The 18381-nt window shown below is 61.1% G+C and overlaps 2 protein-coding genes across 2 annotated transcripts in view; one reads left to right on the top strand and one right to left on the bottom strand.

Annotated features, from left to right (window-relative positions):
- ARHGAP45 (Rho GTPase activating protein 45) lies at nt 1-13652 on the top strand. Its single transcript, XM_026038767.1, has 23 exons — nt 1-129; nt 1071-1401; nt 2421-2564; nt 3329-3413; nt 3672-3744; nt 4156-4234; nt 4755-4892; nt 5375-5439; nt 5680-5790; nt 6414-6494; nt 6998-7177; nt 7262-7399; nt 7646-7836; nt 8211-8362; nt 8757-8834; nt 9142-9243; nt 9324-9487; nt 9662-9850; nt 10172-10309; nt 11713-11951; nt 12320-12627; nt 12878-12955; nt 13342-13652. Exons 1-23 carry the CDS (start codon nt 1-3, stop codon nt 13650-13652), a joined length of 3504 nt encoding a protein of 1167 aa, XP_025894552.1.
- A 2158-nt stretch (nt 13653-15810) lies between these two features.
- POLR2E (RNA polymerase II subunit E) overlaps nt 15811-18381 on the bottom strand; it is a 3782-nt gene continuing 1211 nt past the window's right edge. Inside the window, exons 2-8 of the mRNA XM_026038766.1 lie at nt 18147-18321; nt 17616-17731; nt 17452-17532; nt 17187-17245; nt 16924-17002; nt 16404-16483; nt 15811-16069 (exon numbers count right to left, since the gene is read on the bottom strand). Of these exons, the coding sequence (XP_025894551.1) occupies nt 16418-16483; nt 16924-17002; nt 17187-17245; nt 17452-17532; nt 17616-17731; nt 18147-18321 (576 nt within the window). The 3' untranslated portion in view covers nt 15811-16069; nt 16404-16417. The remainder of the gene's footprint in view (nt 16070-16403; nt 16484-16923; nt 17003-17186; nt 17246-17451; nt 17533-17615; nt 17732-18146; nt 18322-18381) is intronic.

Below are 18381 nucleotides of genomic sequence, written 5' to 3'. Positions count from 1 at the left end.
ATGCTCGGCCGGCGGCCGGCGGGCAAGAACAGCTACAGCCCCCGGGCAGCGGGGCGACATGGGGACAAGGGCGCCGCGGGCCAGCCCTCTCTGGACTCGCTGCCCCATGCGCCCCGTGTGCGCCTCACGGTACGTGGGTGCCCGTGGGGAGGTTTCCCGGGTCCTCCGTGCTGCGGGGTTGGGCCTGGGCGCAGCTGGACATAGGCAGCCCCAGGGTGGCTTTGGGGGCGCCCAGGCAGGGATGCTGAGACCCAACACACTCGTGTCACACACAGGAGATGCTCGGGAGCTGTGGGAGCAGGGAGGGGGGCTGCAGGACCCTGCTCCTGGCCATGGCTGGTGCCCAACCCCCATGTGGGGCGGCCGGAAGGCACCCAGGGCCTCCTGGAGCTGCCCTCGCCCTGGTCTCAGCCAGGTCCTGCCCCAGCCTCTCCATCCAAGCTCTTTTCCCCTTGGAATTCCGAGGTCCCATCAGTCCACAAGCCTCCTCCACAGCAGGTGCCCCCATCCCAGCCCTGGTGGCCTTGGGGCAGGGAGCTGCCACCGCCGGGATGGCGCAGGCAGAAAAAGAGGAAGGGGCGCAGGGAGCAGGTCCTGGCGGCCCCGGGCATGGACAGGGGTGGTGGCACATGGTGACCGCAGCAGGACCAGGCTGCCGCCTGCCAAGCCACAAACAGCAAGCGAGGATCTGGGGGGGCTGGTGGGGGCACAGGGCGCCCAGGTCTGTGGTGTTGGAGCCACGTCTCCTGTGAAGCCCCCGTGCTGGGCAGGGGTTGTATGCAGGGAGTCCCCTTGGGCCAGGCCGCCAGCTGGGGCAGCACCAGGACCCTCAACGGCCTCCGCTGCCCCCTGACCCACTGCCCCCCTGCTCCGAGGCTGCCCGCGGCTCCTGGCACCACTTCCCTGGGCACAAACCCACCCCTAGGGCACATCTCAGAGCCGGAGCCTGGCGCCAGCAGTGCTGCCCCCCGGGCAAACACAGCCCCTCCGCGGGGCCCTTGGGCGAGAGGGTCCACGGGGGCCCTGTGTGAGCCGAGCTCACGCCAGCCCTGCGTGGCCCCGACCCACAGGACCTGTCGCGGAAGGACTGCCTGGACGCGCCGGGCTGCAGCCTGGCGGAGCTGTCCACGGGCAGCGCCAAGCTCAGCAGCAGCCCCAGCGCCGCGGGCAACCTCAAGCGCCCCACCAGCCTGAGCCGCCATGCCAGCGCCGCCGGCTTCCCGCTCACCGCTGCAGCGCCCCGCGCCCTGCCCAAGGGCCACAAGACGCCCACGTCCTACAGCCCCATGGAGGGCGGCGAGGGCCTCTTCATCGACGTGGAGGACATCTCGCAGCTGCTGACGGACGTGGCGCGCTTCGCCGACGCGCTCGAGAACCTGCGCGACGTGGTGCTGCGTGACGGTGGGTGGCACCGCGCGGCGCCCCGGGGCTCCCTGCGGCCAGCTCGGGGTCCCCCCTGCCCTCCCGCCTGGGTGCTGGGGACCCCAGACCAGCCCAGATCACAGCCCCGGCAGGGAAGGGAGGGGGAGCCCCACATGCTGGCGGGGCCCTTGGGAGCCCCACGTCCCCGCGGGTCCCTTGGGAGCCCCGAGTCCTGCCGGGTCCCCAGGGGCTGCGGTGCGGTGCAGGGCACAAGGGCGGCGGGTGGCTGCGGGAGCGCGGAGCCGGGATAGCGCCGCTTCCTGCCGCGCTATTTTCATCCGCCCGCTTTCCTGTTTACAGCGCGGCGGTGCCAGCTGCTGGCAGGGCCCCGGTGCGGGGCGCGGGCACGAACCCCGGCTCTGCGGCTCGGCCCCAGCTCCGCGGTGGTGGGGCCGGCGGGAGGGGGCTCCAGCGTGTCCCGGCTCCCGGCTCCGGCCCCAGCTCGGGGCAGCGGGTGCTCCCCAGGGGCAGTGGGTGCTCCCCGGCGGGCGGGCGCAGGGACCTCACGTGACACCCTGTTTTCAGCGCTGGCCTCACAAACACATTGACACGTCCCCATTTGTGGTGACAAAGCGGTGCCAGCACCAGGATGGGTTGGGTTGGTGGGTGACGCCCCGGCTTTCAGTGGAAAACATGGGATCCCTGGACAGGGAGGAGAACTGCTCCAAACTGGACCCATCCAGGGCCATCCCCTCTGGGATCCGCTCTGCTCCGGGCCGAGCGGCCAGGAGAGCTGGGCAGCAGCGGGGCTGCCTGAGCAGGTCCTGGCAGTGCCGGCCGGGCACCGGCTCCAGCCCCTGCTCTGCCCGCTCTCCACTCCACAGGGGCCTGGAAATGGGAGAGGCACCGAGGAAACTCCTTCCTGAGCCAGGACGGTGGCTGGGGGGTTGTCTGGGCAGGCAGTGAGATGTCACCTCCCTCCCCGCTGCCACCAAGGGCGGGAATGTCCCCGTGCGCCTCTGCCGGCCGTGACGCTCCATTCCCCCCTTCCCTTGCAGAGCCCAAGGAGTCGCAGCGGCCGCAGGCCCACGAGTGCCTGGGGGAGACGCTGCGCGTCCTGCGCCAGGTCATCAACAAGTACCCGCTGCTCAACACCTTGGAGATCCTCACGGCTGCCGGGACCCTCATCTCCAAAGTGAAGGGTGAGGCGAGGTGGTGCCGCGGGGCGCCGGGCACTCGGAGCGCTGCGTCCTGCACCCACATCCTGCACCGGGCTCCGGTGGTGCCAGCTCGCCACCAGCTCAGACTGGGACTCGCTGCGTTGTATTTTAACGTTGAGACTCGTAACGTGGCAGCAGCGATGGAGCCCTGAGCCCCCCTGGGGCTGTGCCAGTGTCCCCAGAGCCTCCGGCAGCACCTAGTGCTAGTGCGAGCGGGTCCACGTGCGGGGCTGCAAGGCAGAGCCTCCGGGAGCGGATCCGCGGGGCCGAGGCAGGCCCCGGAGCGCGGCGCTCTGCGTCAGCTTCCTGGCCGCCGCGCCAACCGCAGCCACAGGAAGCCCCGGGCGGCTGCGAGGAGCCCGGGCCGCAGCGGGGAGCCCTGCGCCAGCCGGGCGGGCGGGGAGGATGCGGGCACACGGGGGTCCCCTGCGAGCCCCTATCTGGACAAGGGCCCCAGCTCGAGGGGGTGCGCCCGGCTCGCGGTCTGGAGCAAATAGGAGCCGGGAACACAAAGAGAGAACCGGCCCCGAGGGGCAGGGCAGGCGAGTGGCACAAAACGGCGACACTTTGCCTAGACCAAGATCACAGAAATAACCCCCAAGACTGGTCCAAATCGCTTCCCCCAGGGGCATGGAGGTCCCTTGGCCACCACCGGCCTGAGCGGCAGTCACCAGCAGTCCCTTTCCCTGACCTCAATGGGAACAGGCATTTGTGATGACAGGGATTCGCATTTCTTCCATTTCCAGGCTTCCATTACGAATCCAACAATGAAGCGGACAAGCGGGAGTTCGAGAAGGCTGTGGAGACCATTGCAGTGTCCTTCAGCAGCACGTACGGGATCTTTGGCCCTCTGTCCCCCAAGAGAGTCCCCCCATGGTCCCCCCTCCCAGGCAGGGGGCCGCCAGCACCTCTCCTGCTGCAGCCGCAGGGCCCCCGCGGCCCTGGGCCCAAACCCAGCACTGCAGCTCCCGCCACCCTGGCCTTGGTTCTGGTCCCGTCCCAAGGATTCCCACTGGGGACCGCCCGGAGCCCCCCATCCTGCCGCTCGTGTGCCCTGTCCCGCTGACACGCGTGTTCTCCTTGTCGCAGCGTGTCCGAGTTCCTCATGGGGGAGGTGGACAGCAGCACCATCCTCTCCATCCCGCCCAGCGACCAGAACCAGGTGGGTGGCCGCAGCGCCCATGCCCAGCTCCCGGCCAGGCTGTGTCCTGTCCGCCCCTGTCCTCCCTGGCACCCTCAGGACGGGGGACAGTGCCTGGCGGCTGGAAGCAGAGGGGACAGGCCAGGTGGGAGGCGACGGAGCCGCTCTGCCAGCAGAGACCGAGAGCAGGGCTCCTAATTTCCTTCCTTATCCCTGTGCTGCTGCTGTGTGCCCAGAGCAAGGCACTTCTCCAGAGGGTCCCCAATATCTCCTGAGCTTCCTGTAGGATCTTCCCACGCTCAGCAGACTTGAAGCAACAGCCAAATCCCTCCAGCAGCCTGGAGTGTCTGCGCCCCGCTCCGCCTGCCAGGTCGCCCCACCACTACTCCCTGCTCTGTCTAATTAGCTCCTTCTCTTTGCCAATTCCCCCAGTCTATGGAGAACCTCTATGGTGGGATCCCCGGTCCTGGTGGAGATGGCCTGCCACCCGGCATGGAAAGCTACAGCATGGGTAAGCAGAGTCCTCGGGTGCGGGAAGGGGCCCCAGGGCTGGGGATGCCAGGCAACAACACCAAACCCGCCTTGCTGCAAGCATGACGTGAAAGACTTCAGGACAGAGGTGAAAATGGCTTTGAAAAGGGCTCAAAATAGAGGTGAAAAGGCCTTTGAAGCACCGGGTGTTGCCACCTCGGCTCTAGACCTTTTCCTGGGCTGAGCGGTTCCGGCAGGCACAGGGCAGCGCAGGGGCACACGGAGCTGCCGCCGTTCGTGCCCGCAGGACACCACGGAGCAGCAGGTCCCGCGGGCAGGCAGGGAAGAGCTGGCACCATGCACAGAAAGGCCAAGGCAGGAGTGAGCATGGAGCTCAGGGACAGGAAAGCTGCGGGGCACGGGGCCCTTCCCGGTTTTCCTGACCCGTTCCAGGATCGTGGCAAGCCCGAGGAGGCGCTGGGAGGGAGCGGGCTGGGGAGCGGCAGGTCCCACCGCCCAGCTCCATCGCTCTCATCCTTCTCCTTGCCCACCTTGCCCAGTGCGCCCGCCCGCCGAGGAGGTGGATGTCCTGCTGCAGCGGTGCGAGGGCGGCGTGGACGCTGCACTCCAGTACGCCAAGAACATCTCCAAGTACATGAAGGACCTCATCGGCTACCTGGAGAAACGGACCACGCTGGGTGAGATGGGGCGGATGGAGCTTGGGGGCTGCTCTGCACCAGGGCCCAGCTCCCGGTGACAGCGGCACAGCAGATCCACGTGCATGGAGCTAACGTAGTTTGGGAATCTTGATCTGGAAATGGGTCGAAAACAGAGAACCGCTGCCTGCCTCCTGCACCGAGCATGGCGTGGGAAGTCAGTACAGTCTTAGTTTCTACCAGGATTGCTCGCATGGTGCGTGTGGTGTGTGTAGTGTGGGACAAGCCACCCTGTTCTGCTTGCTTTCCAACCAAAAATGAGATCTACCTGTGCTGTCATGTCTGTAGATGAACTACATCCATTGACATGCAAGGACTGATGCTGGGGGAGGAGAGTTGCAGGACACTGCAAGAATTTAAACACTCAGTCCTTTATTTCTGGATTTGCTTTTGCAAAGGAGTCTAATCAGAAAGGAAATTCTTGTGTTTCTCACTTTTCCAATCTTCCAATCTCCCTCTTCCAGAAATGGAGTTTGCCAAAGGGCTTCAGAAGATGGCAAACAGTTGCAAGCAAACCATCACCCAAGAGGTGAGTCTACAACCTGAACCGTGGTGCCTGCGGCGGTACCCGCAGCACCAGGAGCCCTGGAGAAGGTTCCCTCTTATTTATTTATTAGTTTCCTGGCCTAATTTCCACATACCTAATTCCACCAACTCCGGGACCAAAACGGGGCCGATACTTGAAGCACTGCCAGCTGCAGCCCGAGGCACTGCAGACCCGCAGCATTTCCCGATGCGGTGATAAGTGGATGCATTTTCTCCTTCCCAGACCAGTATGCCCTTCCTGTCCATCTACTTGCTGGCTCTGGAGCAGGACATGGAGTACGGGACGGCGGTTCTGCAGGCGGCCAACACTCTGCAGCACCAAACCTTCCTGCAGGTGGGCGAGCGCTCAGCACGAGCTCCCTGCGCATGCAGGGCCGTCCTGAAGGACCTCGGGATCCTGAAGGATGGCTCTGAGCACGGGAAACGGCCGAGGTCGGTGTCCCTGGAAGCAGGAAGCGCCTCCTCCCCAGGAAAGCCTTTCTGGAAGCGGCTCCGTGCCGGGCTCCGAGGAGGGCTGGGGGCTCCTAGTGCTCCAGTTCCACGGGCAGCTCCTACAGGAACCGGCTGCTCCCTCAGGGTGCTGCATGAAGGGCCTGGGAGAATCTCCCGGTGCTCGGCAGGAGCCCGTCCCTGTTCCCGCCTCATCCGCGGGCTCTCCGTGTCTGCAGGTTTATCCCGACAGCTGCTCACCGGAGCCAGGGGAGGGGATCAGTGCCCTGCTATTGCAGAGCACAGCTCCTGCTCAGAGCAGCCTGAAGGGAAACTGAATTTGGCGCTTTCCAGGCTGCAGTTCTTTGGTCCACGGCACAAACCATCCCTGTAAGGGAGCCCGGTTGTGCTGCATGGAATGATAACAGTCACCCCGGGAAGCTTTTCCGTGCAAAACCTCTTGCAAAGGGCAGCGCAGCAAGCACTTACCAAAACCTCCGTGATGATTCCTTCTCCATCCCGTTTCAGCCACTGGCAGTGAGACGCCTGGAGCACGAAAAGCGGAGGAAGGAGATCAAGGAGCAGTGGCACCGGGCACAGAGGAAACTGGTATGGGACAGAGACACAGCACGGGCTGGGGTTGGGCTCCCAAATCCCAGCCGGGAGCATCCCTGCCACATTCCTCATGGATAATGTCGGATTATTACCCTTCTACACGAAGTGTTGGGTGCCTGGAGCTCGGGAGCCTCTTCCTGGCCCTGCTGTAGCGTGGGGACCAGGGGGGATGCGGCCGTGCAGCCCCTCTGCCCGCATGGGATGGGAGAGCAGCTCACTCATGGAAAGACTTCTGCCCATCCAGATCCCGCGCTGCTTCCCCTGTAGCCTCTCCAGAGCTCGTCCCTTCTTATTAGCTGGGAGAGTCCTTGCCACAGAGCCCAACCTGCCGTCCCGAGCCACGCGCAGCCAGGCTGGAGAGCCGAGCACCCCGTTCCACGCGCGCAGCCTGCTCGCGCTCAGCGCACGGCCCGGCCTGCCCCGCGTCCGCGCGTCTCTCGGGCAGAGCACCTCCCTGGCAGAGCTCCGTCCTCACCTGGCCCCGCTCTCGTTGGCAGCAAGACGCCGAGGCCAACCTGCGCAAGGCCAAGCAGAGCTACATGCAGCGCTGCGAGGAGCACGACAAGGCCAAGTACGTGGCGGTGAAAGCCGAGGAAGAGCAGCAGAACCCCACCAGCGGCATCACCTCCAAAACCCTGGACAAGAAGAGGCGGCTGGAGGAGGAAGCCAAGAACAAGGTAGGGACAGAAGAGCCCTGGGTGCTGCCCGAGCCTCCTCCTCGCCCCGTGCCGTTTCCATCCTCTGCTCGCCTCGTCCCCCAGGCAGACGAGGCAATGGCCACGTATCGCACCTGTGTCGCCGACGCCAACACGCAGAAGCAGGAACTGGAAGACACCAAGGTGAACGCGCTGCGGCAGATCCACGAGGTGATCAAGCAGAGCGACCAGGTCATCAAAATGGTGCGTGGGGCTGGTTCCAACACCCGTGGGGCAGGGAGGGCGGCTGAGCGGCACCTTGCGCTCCTGGAGCTCCGAGGGGCACCCGCCTGGCACCTCCTGCATCTGTGGGGTCCGTGTGGCCTCCTGGGCTGCTCACTTGGCTTGGGCTCTGGAAAGCCGAGCCTGAAGCTGCGCTCCAAGTGCCGCTTTGGGCTTCTCGTATGTGGCCTCACACGGCTCACGCCCAATTCCTTCCGTTCCTTTCAGGCCACTATCTCCTTCTACCAGATCATGCACATGCAGACCGCCCCGCTGCCCGTCTACTTCCAGACACTGTGTGAAAGCAGCAAGCTCTACGACCCGGGGCAGCAGTACGCGTCGCACGTGCGGCAGCTGCAGCGGGGCGACGAGCCCGACATCCAGTACGACTTCGAGCCCTACGTGTCCCACAATGCCTGGTAGGAAAGGAGGGAGGGCGGGATGCCGCAGAAGGCACTGGTTTGGGGTCTCTCTTGCTGCTGGCCTTGCCCCGGGCTGCCGCTGCGCTCCCCTGGGATCCAGTGAGGAAGCTGGGCCTGGAGCTGCTGGGAATCCTGCTGGCAAGCCGGGGCTCCTGCACTTGGCAGCGAAGCCGGGAGCATCCCCCGCTGCAGGACCAGCTCCTCACTGCAGAGCCGCGCACGCCGAGGGAGCTGGTGCGGGCAGCCTGCCCCGTGTTTAACACGGAGGGCTGTAAATCCCCAGGCGGGGAGACAGCAGCCGTGAATAAGATGACCAGTGTCTCTGATTTCCATCCTCTTTGACATTCCCTCTTCACCTTTCTGCCTGCCAGGTCTCCCTTTGTTCGCACTCGGAAAGGCAGCTTCAATGCCAGTGACTTTGCTACAAATGCCAGTTCTGATGGAGCTGGGCTGCCCAAAGATGGGAACGTGTCCGATGCAGGGGCTGGAGGCAAGGAGCAGCAGAGCGGAGCTGACAGGAGAGGTGAGCGTGGACAGGGAGAAGCCAGGATGTTGCCTTCCCAACCCACTGGCTCCGGGGCTGGTCCCTTCCTCCCTCGCTGGAAGCAGGGAGAGCTCCCTCCCTTGGGAGGGAAACCAGGGACACTGCTGCTCCTTGGAGCGCTAGCACGGGCTGGAAGAGGAAGCCTTGCAAACTAAACTGCATTTCCTCAGGACACAGGCTTAGAGAGCCCTTTTTTTGCTGTCTGCTGTTACTTAGCAGCTCATCCTCCATCTTCCCATCTCTTCTTCCCCTTGCTGGACGCACTGCTGAAACACCACGACCACATGAGCTCCTTCAACCAGCAGCCCTGTGCTTAAGTGTCTCTGTCCTGCACCCGGGAAACGCTGAATGGAGCCTGTGTTTCCTCCTGCAGGTGGGAGGGGGCATCAGGTCCATAAGTCTTGGCCGACCACCATCACCGAGGGGGACGGCAGCCTGGATTCCAACGCAGGTGAGGGGGGGCTGCTGCTTTTCTACCTGCCTTAAATGTGGTGTGAGTCCTGACCCCACAGGTTGGGTGTGGGAGCTCTGAACCGTCGCAGCTGCAGTAACAGCAACCTGCCCCAGTGCAAGGCAGCGCAGGGGGACGTACAGCCCCTGCTAGCCCAGAGAAAACCTCTCTCTTCATCAGGAATAGCGATCCCAGCAAAGCCGGGCACATCCCACTTTGATGTGGGATTCAGACAAACATGAGGACCACTCAGAAGGAAAAGAGCTTGGCCAGTGATGTCCCGTGCTTGCTGCTTCTGTCTTGTCAGGTGAATTCAGCCACAAGCTGCAGCGATTGTCCTCCAACGGCACCATGTCCTCCAGCGAGGAGCTGCAGGAGAAGGAGGAGAACGCCGCCTCCTTCGAGCAGAGTGCGCAGGGGAGCGGGCGGGAGCGCCGCCGTGCACCCTTGCTCCAGACGGGGAACGCATCCCTCCTTGTTCTGCTGCAGGCATCAACGGCATCACCCCAGAAATGGCTGCTCCCACAGGACCTTTCCGAAACGTTGGCTTATCCAAGGCTGCCCAGACTCACCGGCTCAGGAAGCTCCGCACCCCTTCCAAGTGTCGGGAGTGCAACAGCTACGTTTACTTCCAGGGAGCAGAGTGTGAGGAGGTAAAGAGAGTCAGTGGAGCGAGTGCGGATGTGTCCCATGATCTGTACAAGCCCCACGATGCACTGATTTCTTCAGTCTCTGGCCCACTCAATACTCATGCAGCCCCTTACCCACATTCTGGTTGCCTTCAACCATATTTCTGGGGTTTTTTTTGTTTGTTTTTCTCCTCCCAGTGCTACCTCGCCTGTCACAAGAAGTGTCTGGAAACTTTGGCCATCCAGTGTGGGCACAAGAAACTCCAAGGGAAGCTGCAGCTTTTTGGGCAGGACTTCACAAAGTCTTCGCAGAGCAGCTCGGACGGAATCCCCTTTATCATCAAGAAGTGCATTTCTGAGATCGAGAAGCGGGCACTGAAAACCAAGGTGAAGCACTCGGCCTTCCCTCCGCTTCCACCCGGCTCCGCTGCTTCTCTGTCCTGCAATAAAACACACTCTCCTCTGAGATTGCCGGGACGTAGGGAGTCAGGAAGCCTGATACTAACCAAGCCTGACCTTGGCAACTCCCTTGTCTTATCTGCCTCTCCTTCCTGCCTGCAAAACAGCAATGATGGTAACATCTGAGCATTGCTTCTGAGAGGGATCGCCCATTCCAGAATGGGAAGACGGGAATCAGCAGCTCCTGTCCTGGGCAGACCTGGAGACATTCATCTGCCTGCATTTCAGCTCCATCCCTCTCTTTCACAGGGCATCTACCGAGTTAACGGTGTAAAGACTCGTGTGGAAAAGCTTTGCCAGGCATTTGAGAACGGGAAGGAGCTGGTGGAGCTATCGCAGGCCTCCCCTCACGACATTAGCAATGTCCTGAAGCTCTACCTGCGGCAGGTAAGGTGCTGGAGGAACCTTTGGCGCGGGGCAGGCAGAGGAGAGCTGGTTCCAAAGCAAACGTGCCTTTGCTGGGCCGCCCTGGTAGAAACCCTCCTGCTGCGGGCTGGGCTGGCTCAGCCTGCTGCCTAGACTGGCCCTTGGTGGAGGATCCTGCAGAGGCAGAATCACGAACACAAACACGGGGCGGAAACCGCCTCTCCTCGGAGGGACTCGCTGCTTTCCGGTGCGCAGCGCAGCGCCGAGCCTGTGCGCAGATCCCCCGCCCGGCGCTTGGCGCGGTTCCTCCCGCCGCAGACGCACAAACACTGATGCACCCGCGTCCTCCCTCGTGCCACTGCAGCACCAGGCCTGCAAGAGGGAAGCGAAGTGAGAAACACCACGCCACAGGGCAGAGCAAGGGGCTGAATTCGCTTCTCCGCACGATGTGCCGGTCCAGTCCATCATTATCTTGCTGCTCCAGGCAGTTCAATACCAAAACGCCTCTTTATTCAGTAATGGCTCCTGAATGTGAAAGCTGTGATGTAAACTGAGAGCCACATCCTCAAAGAAGCCACCACAAGGCAGAAGGGGAGGGAGGAACTTCTCTTTTGTGCTCCTGCCGCTTAACCCTTTAACACCGTGTTTCTCGAGGCCTGGCAGAATTGCTGTGGATCCATGGAGGCTTCCTGCTGCCTTAGCTTGGGAATCTGCCTCAGGCTCCCCGCTCAAGCACAGAGGATTTTCCAGAGGTTCCCAGCACAGAGAGGGCAGTCCGTATTCTGAGATATCCCTGTGGTTTCTCCGGACAAGGAAAGCAGAGCGGAAATGGAGAGAGCTGGTCCTGAACCAGCATCCAATGTCTAACCAGAAACTCTGATAAACCAATTCAAAGTCACTCTGTAAGAGGGAGGATCCACTGCTCTGACACGAGGGACAACCTACCCCGAGGAGCATCTGCCATTTCAGAGCATTCAGAGCAAAGAGCACGTAGAGATGCAAACCCACCCGTGGGTTAATGCTGCTCCAGGTGCTCTATGCAACCTCCAAGCCAGATTTTCCCATCTAACCTCAGGCACCTCTGCCACAAGCTAGGCTGATCTAATCTCACCCTCTGCTCCCACAAAACAATTAACTCTTTTTTTCTAACAAGCTCTTATCTATGGAAAACTGCTGCTGTGTCCGCCCCAGGCCAGGTCTTTTATAAAGGGGAAAAGAATCCCTTGATATTGATATTCACCCTGGGGACTGGTATCCAGCGAGAACCCCAAGGTCTCGATGGGCTGCTCCTTTTCGCTCGAGCTCCCAGGTATTACTGGCTGTGAGGAGCGAGGGTGCAGTCGCTTCCAGAGGACAAACAAGCAGCAGCTCCGGTGGGGCGGGAGGCTCCGCACTCACCCCCTCTCCCGTCTTCCCTCCCGCAGCTGCCCGAGCCCCTCATGCCCTTCCGCATGTACAACGAGCTGGTGGGCCTGGCCAAGGAGAGCCTGGCGGGCGGCGAGGCCAAGGGCAGGGGCGGCAAGGGGGGCCCCGAGCTCGCCGACCGGGGCCCCGACACCGACACGGTGGTTGTGACGCTGGTGCTGAAGCTGAAGGAGCTGCTGAAGGAGCTTCCCTGGGAGAACATGGCCACGCTGCAGTACCTGCTGCAGCACCTGAGAAGGTGAGAACAGGCAGCCCCCGGCCAGCGGCGGGGCTGCAGCCCCTTGCCCTCCTCCCCTGAAGTGGAGGAAGGGGGCAAGCACAAGCCGTGCTGCCGTGGCACAGCTCGGCCCTCCCAGAAGCAGAGAGCTTCTGCTTTGCTCCTTGGGAAAGTGCAACATCTGCACCAGCAATGTGCACTGTCTGCGCCAGGGAAGTGCATTATCTGCACCAAGGAAGCGCGTTACCTGCATTACCTGCGCCAGAGAAGCGCGTTTCTGTGCAGCCCTCCAGCACTTCCATAGGGATGAGCTCTCGCACTCCCCATCCCTCCTCTCCGCGGCTCCCCCAGCCCACTCGCCCTCACAGGCTGCTCTGCCTTCCCTCCAGGATCGTGGAAGTGGAGCAGGACAACAAGATGACCTCGAGCAACCTGGGCATTGTCTTTGGACCCACCCTCATGCGCCCCAGACCCACAGACGCCACGATTTCCTTGTCCTCACTGGTGGACTATCCCCACCAAGCCCGCATCGTCGAGGCGCTCATCATCTTCTACGCAACCATCTTCGAGAGCAGGGACCCGGCGCTGCTGCTCGATCCCGGCAAACGCGGCGCCGAGGCGGCGGCCGGCGGCTCCGCCGCGGTAGGAGAGCCCTGGGGAGGAGCGAGGCCGGGGCGCTTGGGGCTTGAAGCCTTGGGCAGGTCACGGGCTTTTGGGGGACGTCTTGCCTAAGAAGGCAGATGCAAACGCTTGCGTAACAGCCCTCGGCAGAGGCGTGTGGCAGGGTTTGCGTTGCTCCATTTCGGAGCCCGTGACTTTGCATTTCAAAATAGCTCCCGTGCTTTTCATTCACCTGCGTCACTGACAGCACCCTGTCCCTATAGACAGCAATTGGGGCAAAACAGCAGCCCTCACCTTGCCCCCCTGTCTCCCCCAGGATGACGCAGCCCCCCACGGCAGCGCCGCCTACCTGGAAGCAGCCGCCGAGAAGGGGGCCCTGGATTACGGCGCCGACTCGTATGGAGGTGAGTGAGGGGCTCCCGGCCGCTCCGCTCCGAGCACCACAAAGAGGCTTCCCGGGAGCAGGACACGGCCCAAACTGCTGCCAGAGGAACTCCGCTTAGTTCCAGGTGGTCACTGGCTGCCACTGCATTAGTTCCTGTGCTTCCTTTGGTGAATGCAGCCGAGGGCGAGGGGTTTATGCAGGGGCAGTTTCATCTACAGAGGTGCACCTGGAAAACAAAAAGAATTGCCCAATCTACCCCAAACCAGGACAGAGCCTGTGGTGCCATCCCTGGCAGTAGCCCAGGGCCCATCCCCTGGCCAGGGTGCCAAGAGTTTCCCGAATGCAGCTTTTGCCAAAGCCTCTGTGCAGGGTCGGGGGTAACGCAGGGCTCCGTGCGCCCCGCAGAGCCCGGCGACCGCTCCGGTGACTCCGACTCCGAGCTGGAGGAGAGCGCGGAGCTGCCGGCGGCCGCGGAGCGGAGCCCGCTCCGAAAGCAGGGCAGCGAAACCAGCACCGAGGACACTCCGTTCTGCGACGAGGGGAGCGAGGGCCAGCGCAGCCGGACGAGCAGCACGGGCCAGTGGGACACGGAGCGCACAGCTCCCCGCGCCCGCAGCCCTGTCGGGGAGGAGCAGAGCGACCCCGAGGAGGGTCCCGACAGCGGCCGCCGCGCCGCGCACACGGACTGCGCCGGGGGAGCCCGCGCTCTGGAGTAGCCCCCCGAGAGCCTCGCGGTGCCGACAGGACGGGCTGCGCCGGGCCGGGCTGCTCCGCGCCCCGCAAGGTACTCGGGTCACTTGGAACTGACTGCACCCAGCAGCCAAAGCCCAGCGCTGAATTTCCTGCAAGAACCTCGGCACGTCCAAGCACGGCGGGACGGGCGCCTGCCTCTCCTGGCGCCGCTGACAGGCTTGCATTGCTGCTTGTATTTATGGGCATTCTTTTCTGCTTGGCAGGACCATGCAAAGAGCAAGGCACAGGCCGTAAACCAGCTCAAGGGGCAGCTTTTACTGGCTGCAGAGTCCTGAGCACGACATGACCTCTCAGGGAGTACTTTTTATCCCAAAGAGGCATTTTGCCCCCAAGTGCAACCACAGTCAGGAGTCACAGAGGCAGAACTACCCCTGCCCGGCAGGGAACCCCCCTGTGCCCGGGGCCAGGGAAGTCGCTTTCCCCCGGGATGGTCACCCTTTGAACCAAGGAGCAGCCCAAGGGGCTGGGGCGGGCGGAGGGCGGGATTTTTGTTTTCTGTTTTGTTTTGCAGTTTGGGTTTAGTTTGTTCAAGAGTTGACCCTTCAACACCTCTGCTGGCAAAGGGAGCTAAAGGGTTAAACGTGACCAGCCAAAGGATTTTTTCAAAGCTATGACTGCACTGAAGCATAAAGAAAAATAGCTACCAAGCTCAAAAGAGCCAAAACTGTTTCCTCTTTCTACCCTGCTTGTGGCCAGCTTTAGACTTTGTTCCTATAGCCAGTGTTGAGCAGTTCTAGGCTCAACTCAGCAGGGCAGACAGGAATAAAACCCAGGAGAGCCCGAATCTGATGCCCAAGGGCTAGCACACACACGTGCCTCGTAGCCCACAGCAGAGCTCCTGCAGCACTGCAGAACCAAAGCTGTTTGCTAATGAGTTAGCCAGGCCCTCCCTTAGCACGAGGCTGGACACCAAGTCACCTCTTCCTGCCTCCACCCACAGCAGGCCTGATCATCACAAGCCTAAAAGCTTTCAGAAACAGGGGCCAGGGAGGGAAAAGGGCAGAGACAAAAACTCCAGCTGCTCTGGAAAGACAAACGAGGGGCTGGAGCGACGTTTCAGCCCAGTACGGCGGGTGGCACGGGGGGTGTACGCACCTCATCACTGTGGACTCGAGTCATTGAGCAGATGCTGGAGTCAGCGCTGAAGAGCATCAGATCTTCACCACAGCAGTGCCAGCCTGGGCTTTACCGCTGCCGGAGCTCTCAGGATTAATTTTAAGTGCATCCCAATGCAATAGTTAAAGGTACACGAAACAGAAGGTGACTATAGAGCTAAGTAGCTTGTAACTGAGCCAAAGAAGAGCTAGAAAGTCTCGTGAGACGTTGTTGAAGACCCAGCTCCTCAACGGGAGGGTTGGATCTTCCAGCAGGCCATTTCACTGGCAGCAGGAGGAACTCCCCTCTCCTGCTGCACAGCCACCACCACGGGCGGTACCGCGTGTGTGTGCAAGGATGGATGATGGTGAATGAGGGAGGGAAGGGAAACGCCCTTCAAGTCGGTGCATTGCAATAGCTGCGCTCGAGTTTCACCCGGTAACAGGCACCCTCCTATTTGTACATAGACACAGCACGGTGGCACGAGCCGTGTTCGCTGGGACGTATTTGTACTGCTGTACGAAGCTCTGCTTCATGTTCTGTTCAGATTTGCATGCTTACAAGAATAAAATCAGTGTGTTCAACACCACGTCTGTGCTGCAGACCAGGATTTTCCATACTCAAACCCACGGTGGCAGGAGGCCAAGCACTATAGGGAAGTAAGCACTTGGTCTGCTTGCTACTGAAGCTCTGAAGTTTACAAACTCGAGGGAAGTGAAACTGCTCGTGATGTATGGAAGAGGATAAACAACTTTCCTCCCTGCTGTCTGAACCTCAAGGTATCAAAACAAGGGTCAATGAGGTTAGAACAGATCAAGGCAACAAGTCTTAACTGCACAAGAAATTGGATCAGGGTTAAACAGATGAGATCTGGGGCTCAGTCCAGGGCTTTGTGCAGCAAGATACTCAAAACAGAAGAATAAAGGGGAACCCACAGACTTCAGAAGACTTTGGTGCACAGAAAGGCTGAGAAATACAGCAGTGAGGAACAGCAACAATACAAACCTTTATTAAAAATAAAGTCTTTTAAAACAGGAAAGCAAAGGCCTTCTTTCCTCTCACTTCCTCCCTGCACGCTGCAGTTTCTTAACATTAGCTTCATGGCATTAGTCCTCATAGCAGACTTGCAGCAAAATCTATACTGGAAAATGAGGAGTTGCAGGCCATAGAACACGGATGTAGCGAGGCAACGCAGCATCTTTTCAGTCATTTTTAGAAAACAGCAGACATCCCAGAGGGCCTGTAGATTGGTGGGAAGATCAGGAGACAACAGAATCCTCCACATCTGGAAGAGAGAGAGCTTGGGATGTGAACCGCCTGATGCCTCCCTGGGCTGGGCTGGCAGCCAAGCTCCACCAGGCACCCGGGTGCCCCACGCAGCTCCCCAGTGCAGGGCATGGAGCACGGAGCTCCTGTCAGCGGGACACGGCCGAGGGACGGGACCCTCGGGGCCCTGCTCTCCTGTCCGACTGATCCACAGCTCTTTGCACAAGGCATTTACAGCCCTGCTCTTGCAGGCAGCCGCTCCAAGGCGACCCCGGAGAGCCACAGCACCTATGGAAAGCCCATGGAAGGGCCCTCAGCCGGGCAGGCCCGCGCAGCCCGGGCGCTCTCCTCACCTGGGCGCTCCGCGTTACTGCACCAGTCTGTAGGTGATGTAGCGGCCCGCGGTCTCACTAGGCCTTATGATCTTCACTACCTAGGAGCCCGAGAGAAGCAACCCATGAGCGAGAGAAGCTGGTGGCAAGTGTCCCCAGCAGGGCTTCCCCAGGAGACACACACAAGCCCAGACAGAGCAGTGGCAGCGCTGCAACCCTCCGCAGCCATGGAGACTTTTGTCCCTAAGCTGCACGTCTGCTGCTGGGTGTAGCCCAGAAATGCCACATTCATGGGCAAGAGCGAAAGCCTGGGGCTGGTCTCACATCTGCTGATCCCCATCAGCTGATCTAACAGCCAGCATCACTGTCCCTTGCTGGAAGCCTGCCCAGCTTGCACAAGTCTCTGCACTGTAACAGCTTTCCTATGTGAAGGAGATGCCCTTCCCTTCTCCAGGGGTTCTAAATACCATCAAAATCCCTTATTAGCTCCTAGCAAAACCCACAGGGAGCAGCTGCCCGTCACCAGCTGTGCCGCTCTTACCTGCCCTCGCTTTATCCCGAAGTACCTGGCCACAGGATCCCCAGCCTGTATCCTGGGCAGCTGGTTCTCTCTCAGTTTGCTGCACGGGGCAGTCAAGGAAAGGCTCTACCAGCAGAGCAAGCAACCGGCCAGGGCCCCTTTGTTCTGGGAAAGGGCACGTTATCAGAACAAAGCACCACGCTGTCCCATGCGGCAGCGGCTTCATTTTCTGGCCCAAGTAGGCATGAATCACACCCAGGAAGAGGGGAAGGAGCCAAGGATACTATCGGGCTAGCAACTCAGTCACTTCTTCCTTGGTCATGACCACATGCTCTGGAACCAGCTGTAAACACAAAGCAGAGATTCCAAGATTATAAAACCAAGGAAACCAAGAGTGTCCTCACGGCAGCAGGAGGAGGAACACATGGGCAAGGGAAAGGGGAACCGCTGCTGCGTCGCTCGGCCTCGAGGTCCCTGGGTGCTGGCTGTGCCTGCAGCTCAGCACGAAGCTGACAGTCCTGCCCTTGCCCCGCTGCCCCCGCCGCTCACCTCGTGCTCCGTGATGTTGATCAAGAGCTCTTGCTGGAGGAACTGCTCCAGGATGTACTTGGGAGCCATGTCTACCAGGGACTGCAAAGGAAAAGCACCTCGGACTGCAGCACGGGCACTGCGCTAGGGCAGCCCTGCCTGTGCAGCAGTGAAAGACAAAGTACCTGCTTTGCCGAAGGAGTCATGCCTTGCTGCACCACAATGAGCGCCCTCGTGATGTTCTCCTCCTGCATCCTCTGGCAGTACATCTTGATTGTCTTTATTCCAACCTTGGGCTCCTCTAGGAAACAAGTGGGTCCCTGGATTACAATGCGGGTCTGTAATAGCTACGTTCTAGGAGCTGCTGTTTTGCACCTGGTTTATGCACAAATATTTGTTCGTTCTGCTTTGTGATGCGTTTCCCCCCTATATAGTGTTCTGCATCCAGCCCAGCAGGTGCAGAAGTCACCCCAGGGTTAGGCAGGGCAAAGCTTATAGACGGCTTAACCCCACAAAATCCAAGGGGATAACACATGCACAAACCAACAAAACCTCCTGGGGCGTTCACCCCACCCGGGCTTCCATGTTGCAGGGTGGGAAAAGGCTCCCTGCCAGCACAGCGATTCGAAACACATCCAGCAGGAGGGTTCCCGAGCAGCAGAGGGGCACGGTCACGTTCAGAGGGCAAAGGCACCGCGCGGGGCGGCCGCGCTCACCGGGGAAGAACACGAACATCTGGTCGGTGGGGTCGTCGTTGTGAGCCACGAGCACCGTGAGGTCCGTGCGCCGCGGGCGGCCCTCGCTCGGCTTGTCCCCGAACTGCGCCTTGAACTCGTCCAGCGTCTGGTCCAGCTCGTCCTGCGTCACCAGGTAGCCGCGGTCGTGGCAGAGCTGCAGAGACCACGCGCGACTGAGACACGCAACGCGAACCGGGCCCGGGCCTGGGCCCGC

Source organism: Nothoprocta perdicaria, unplaced genomic scaffold, assembly GCF_003342845.1.
Source record: "Nothoprocta perdicaria isolate Ctin4 unplaced genomic scaffold, notPer1 scaffold_218, whole genome shotgun sequence".
In the NCBI taxonomy this organism is placed as follows: domain Eukaryota; kingdom Metazoa; phylum Chordata; class Aves; order Tinamiformes; family Tinamidae; genus Nothoprocta; species Nothoprocta perdicaria.
This window is presented reverse-complemented; position numbering and strand designations above follow the sequence as displayed.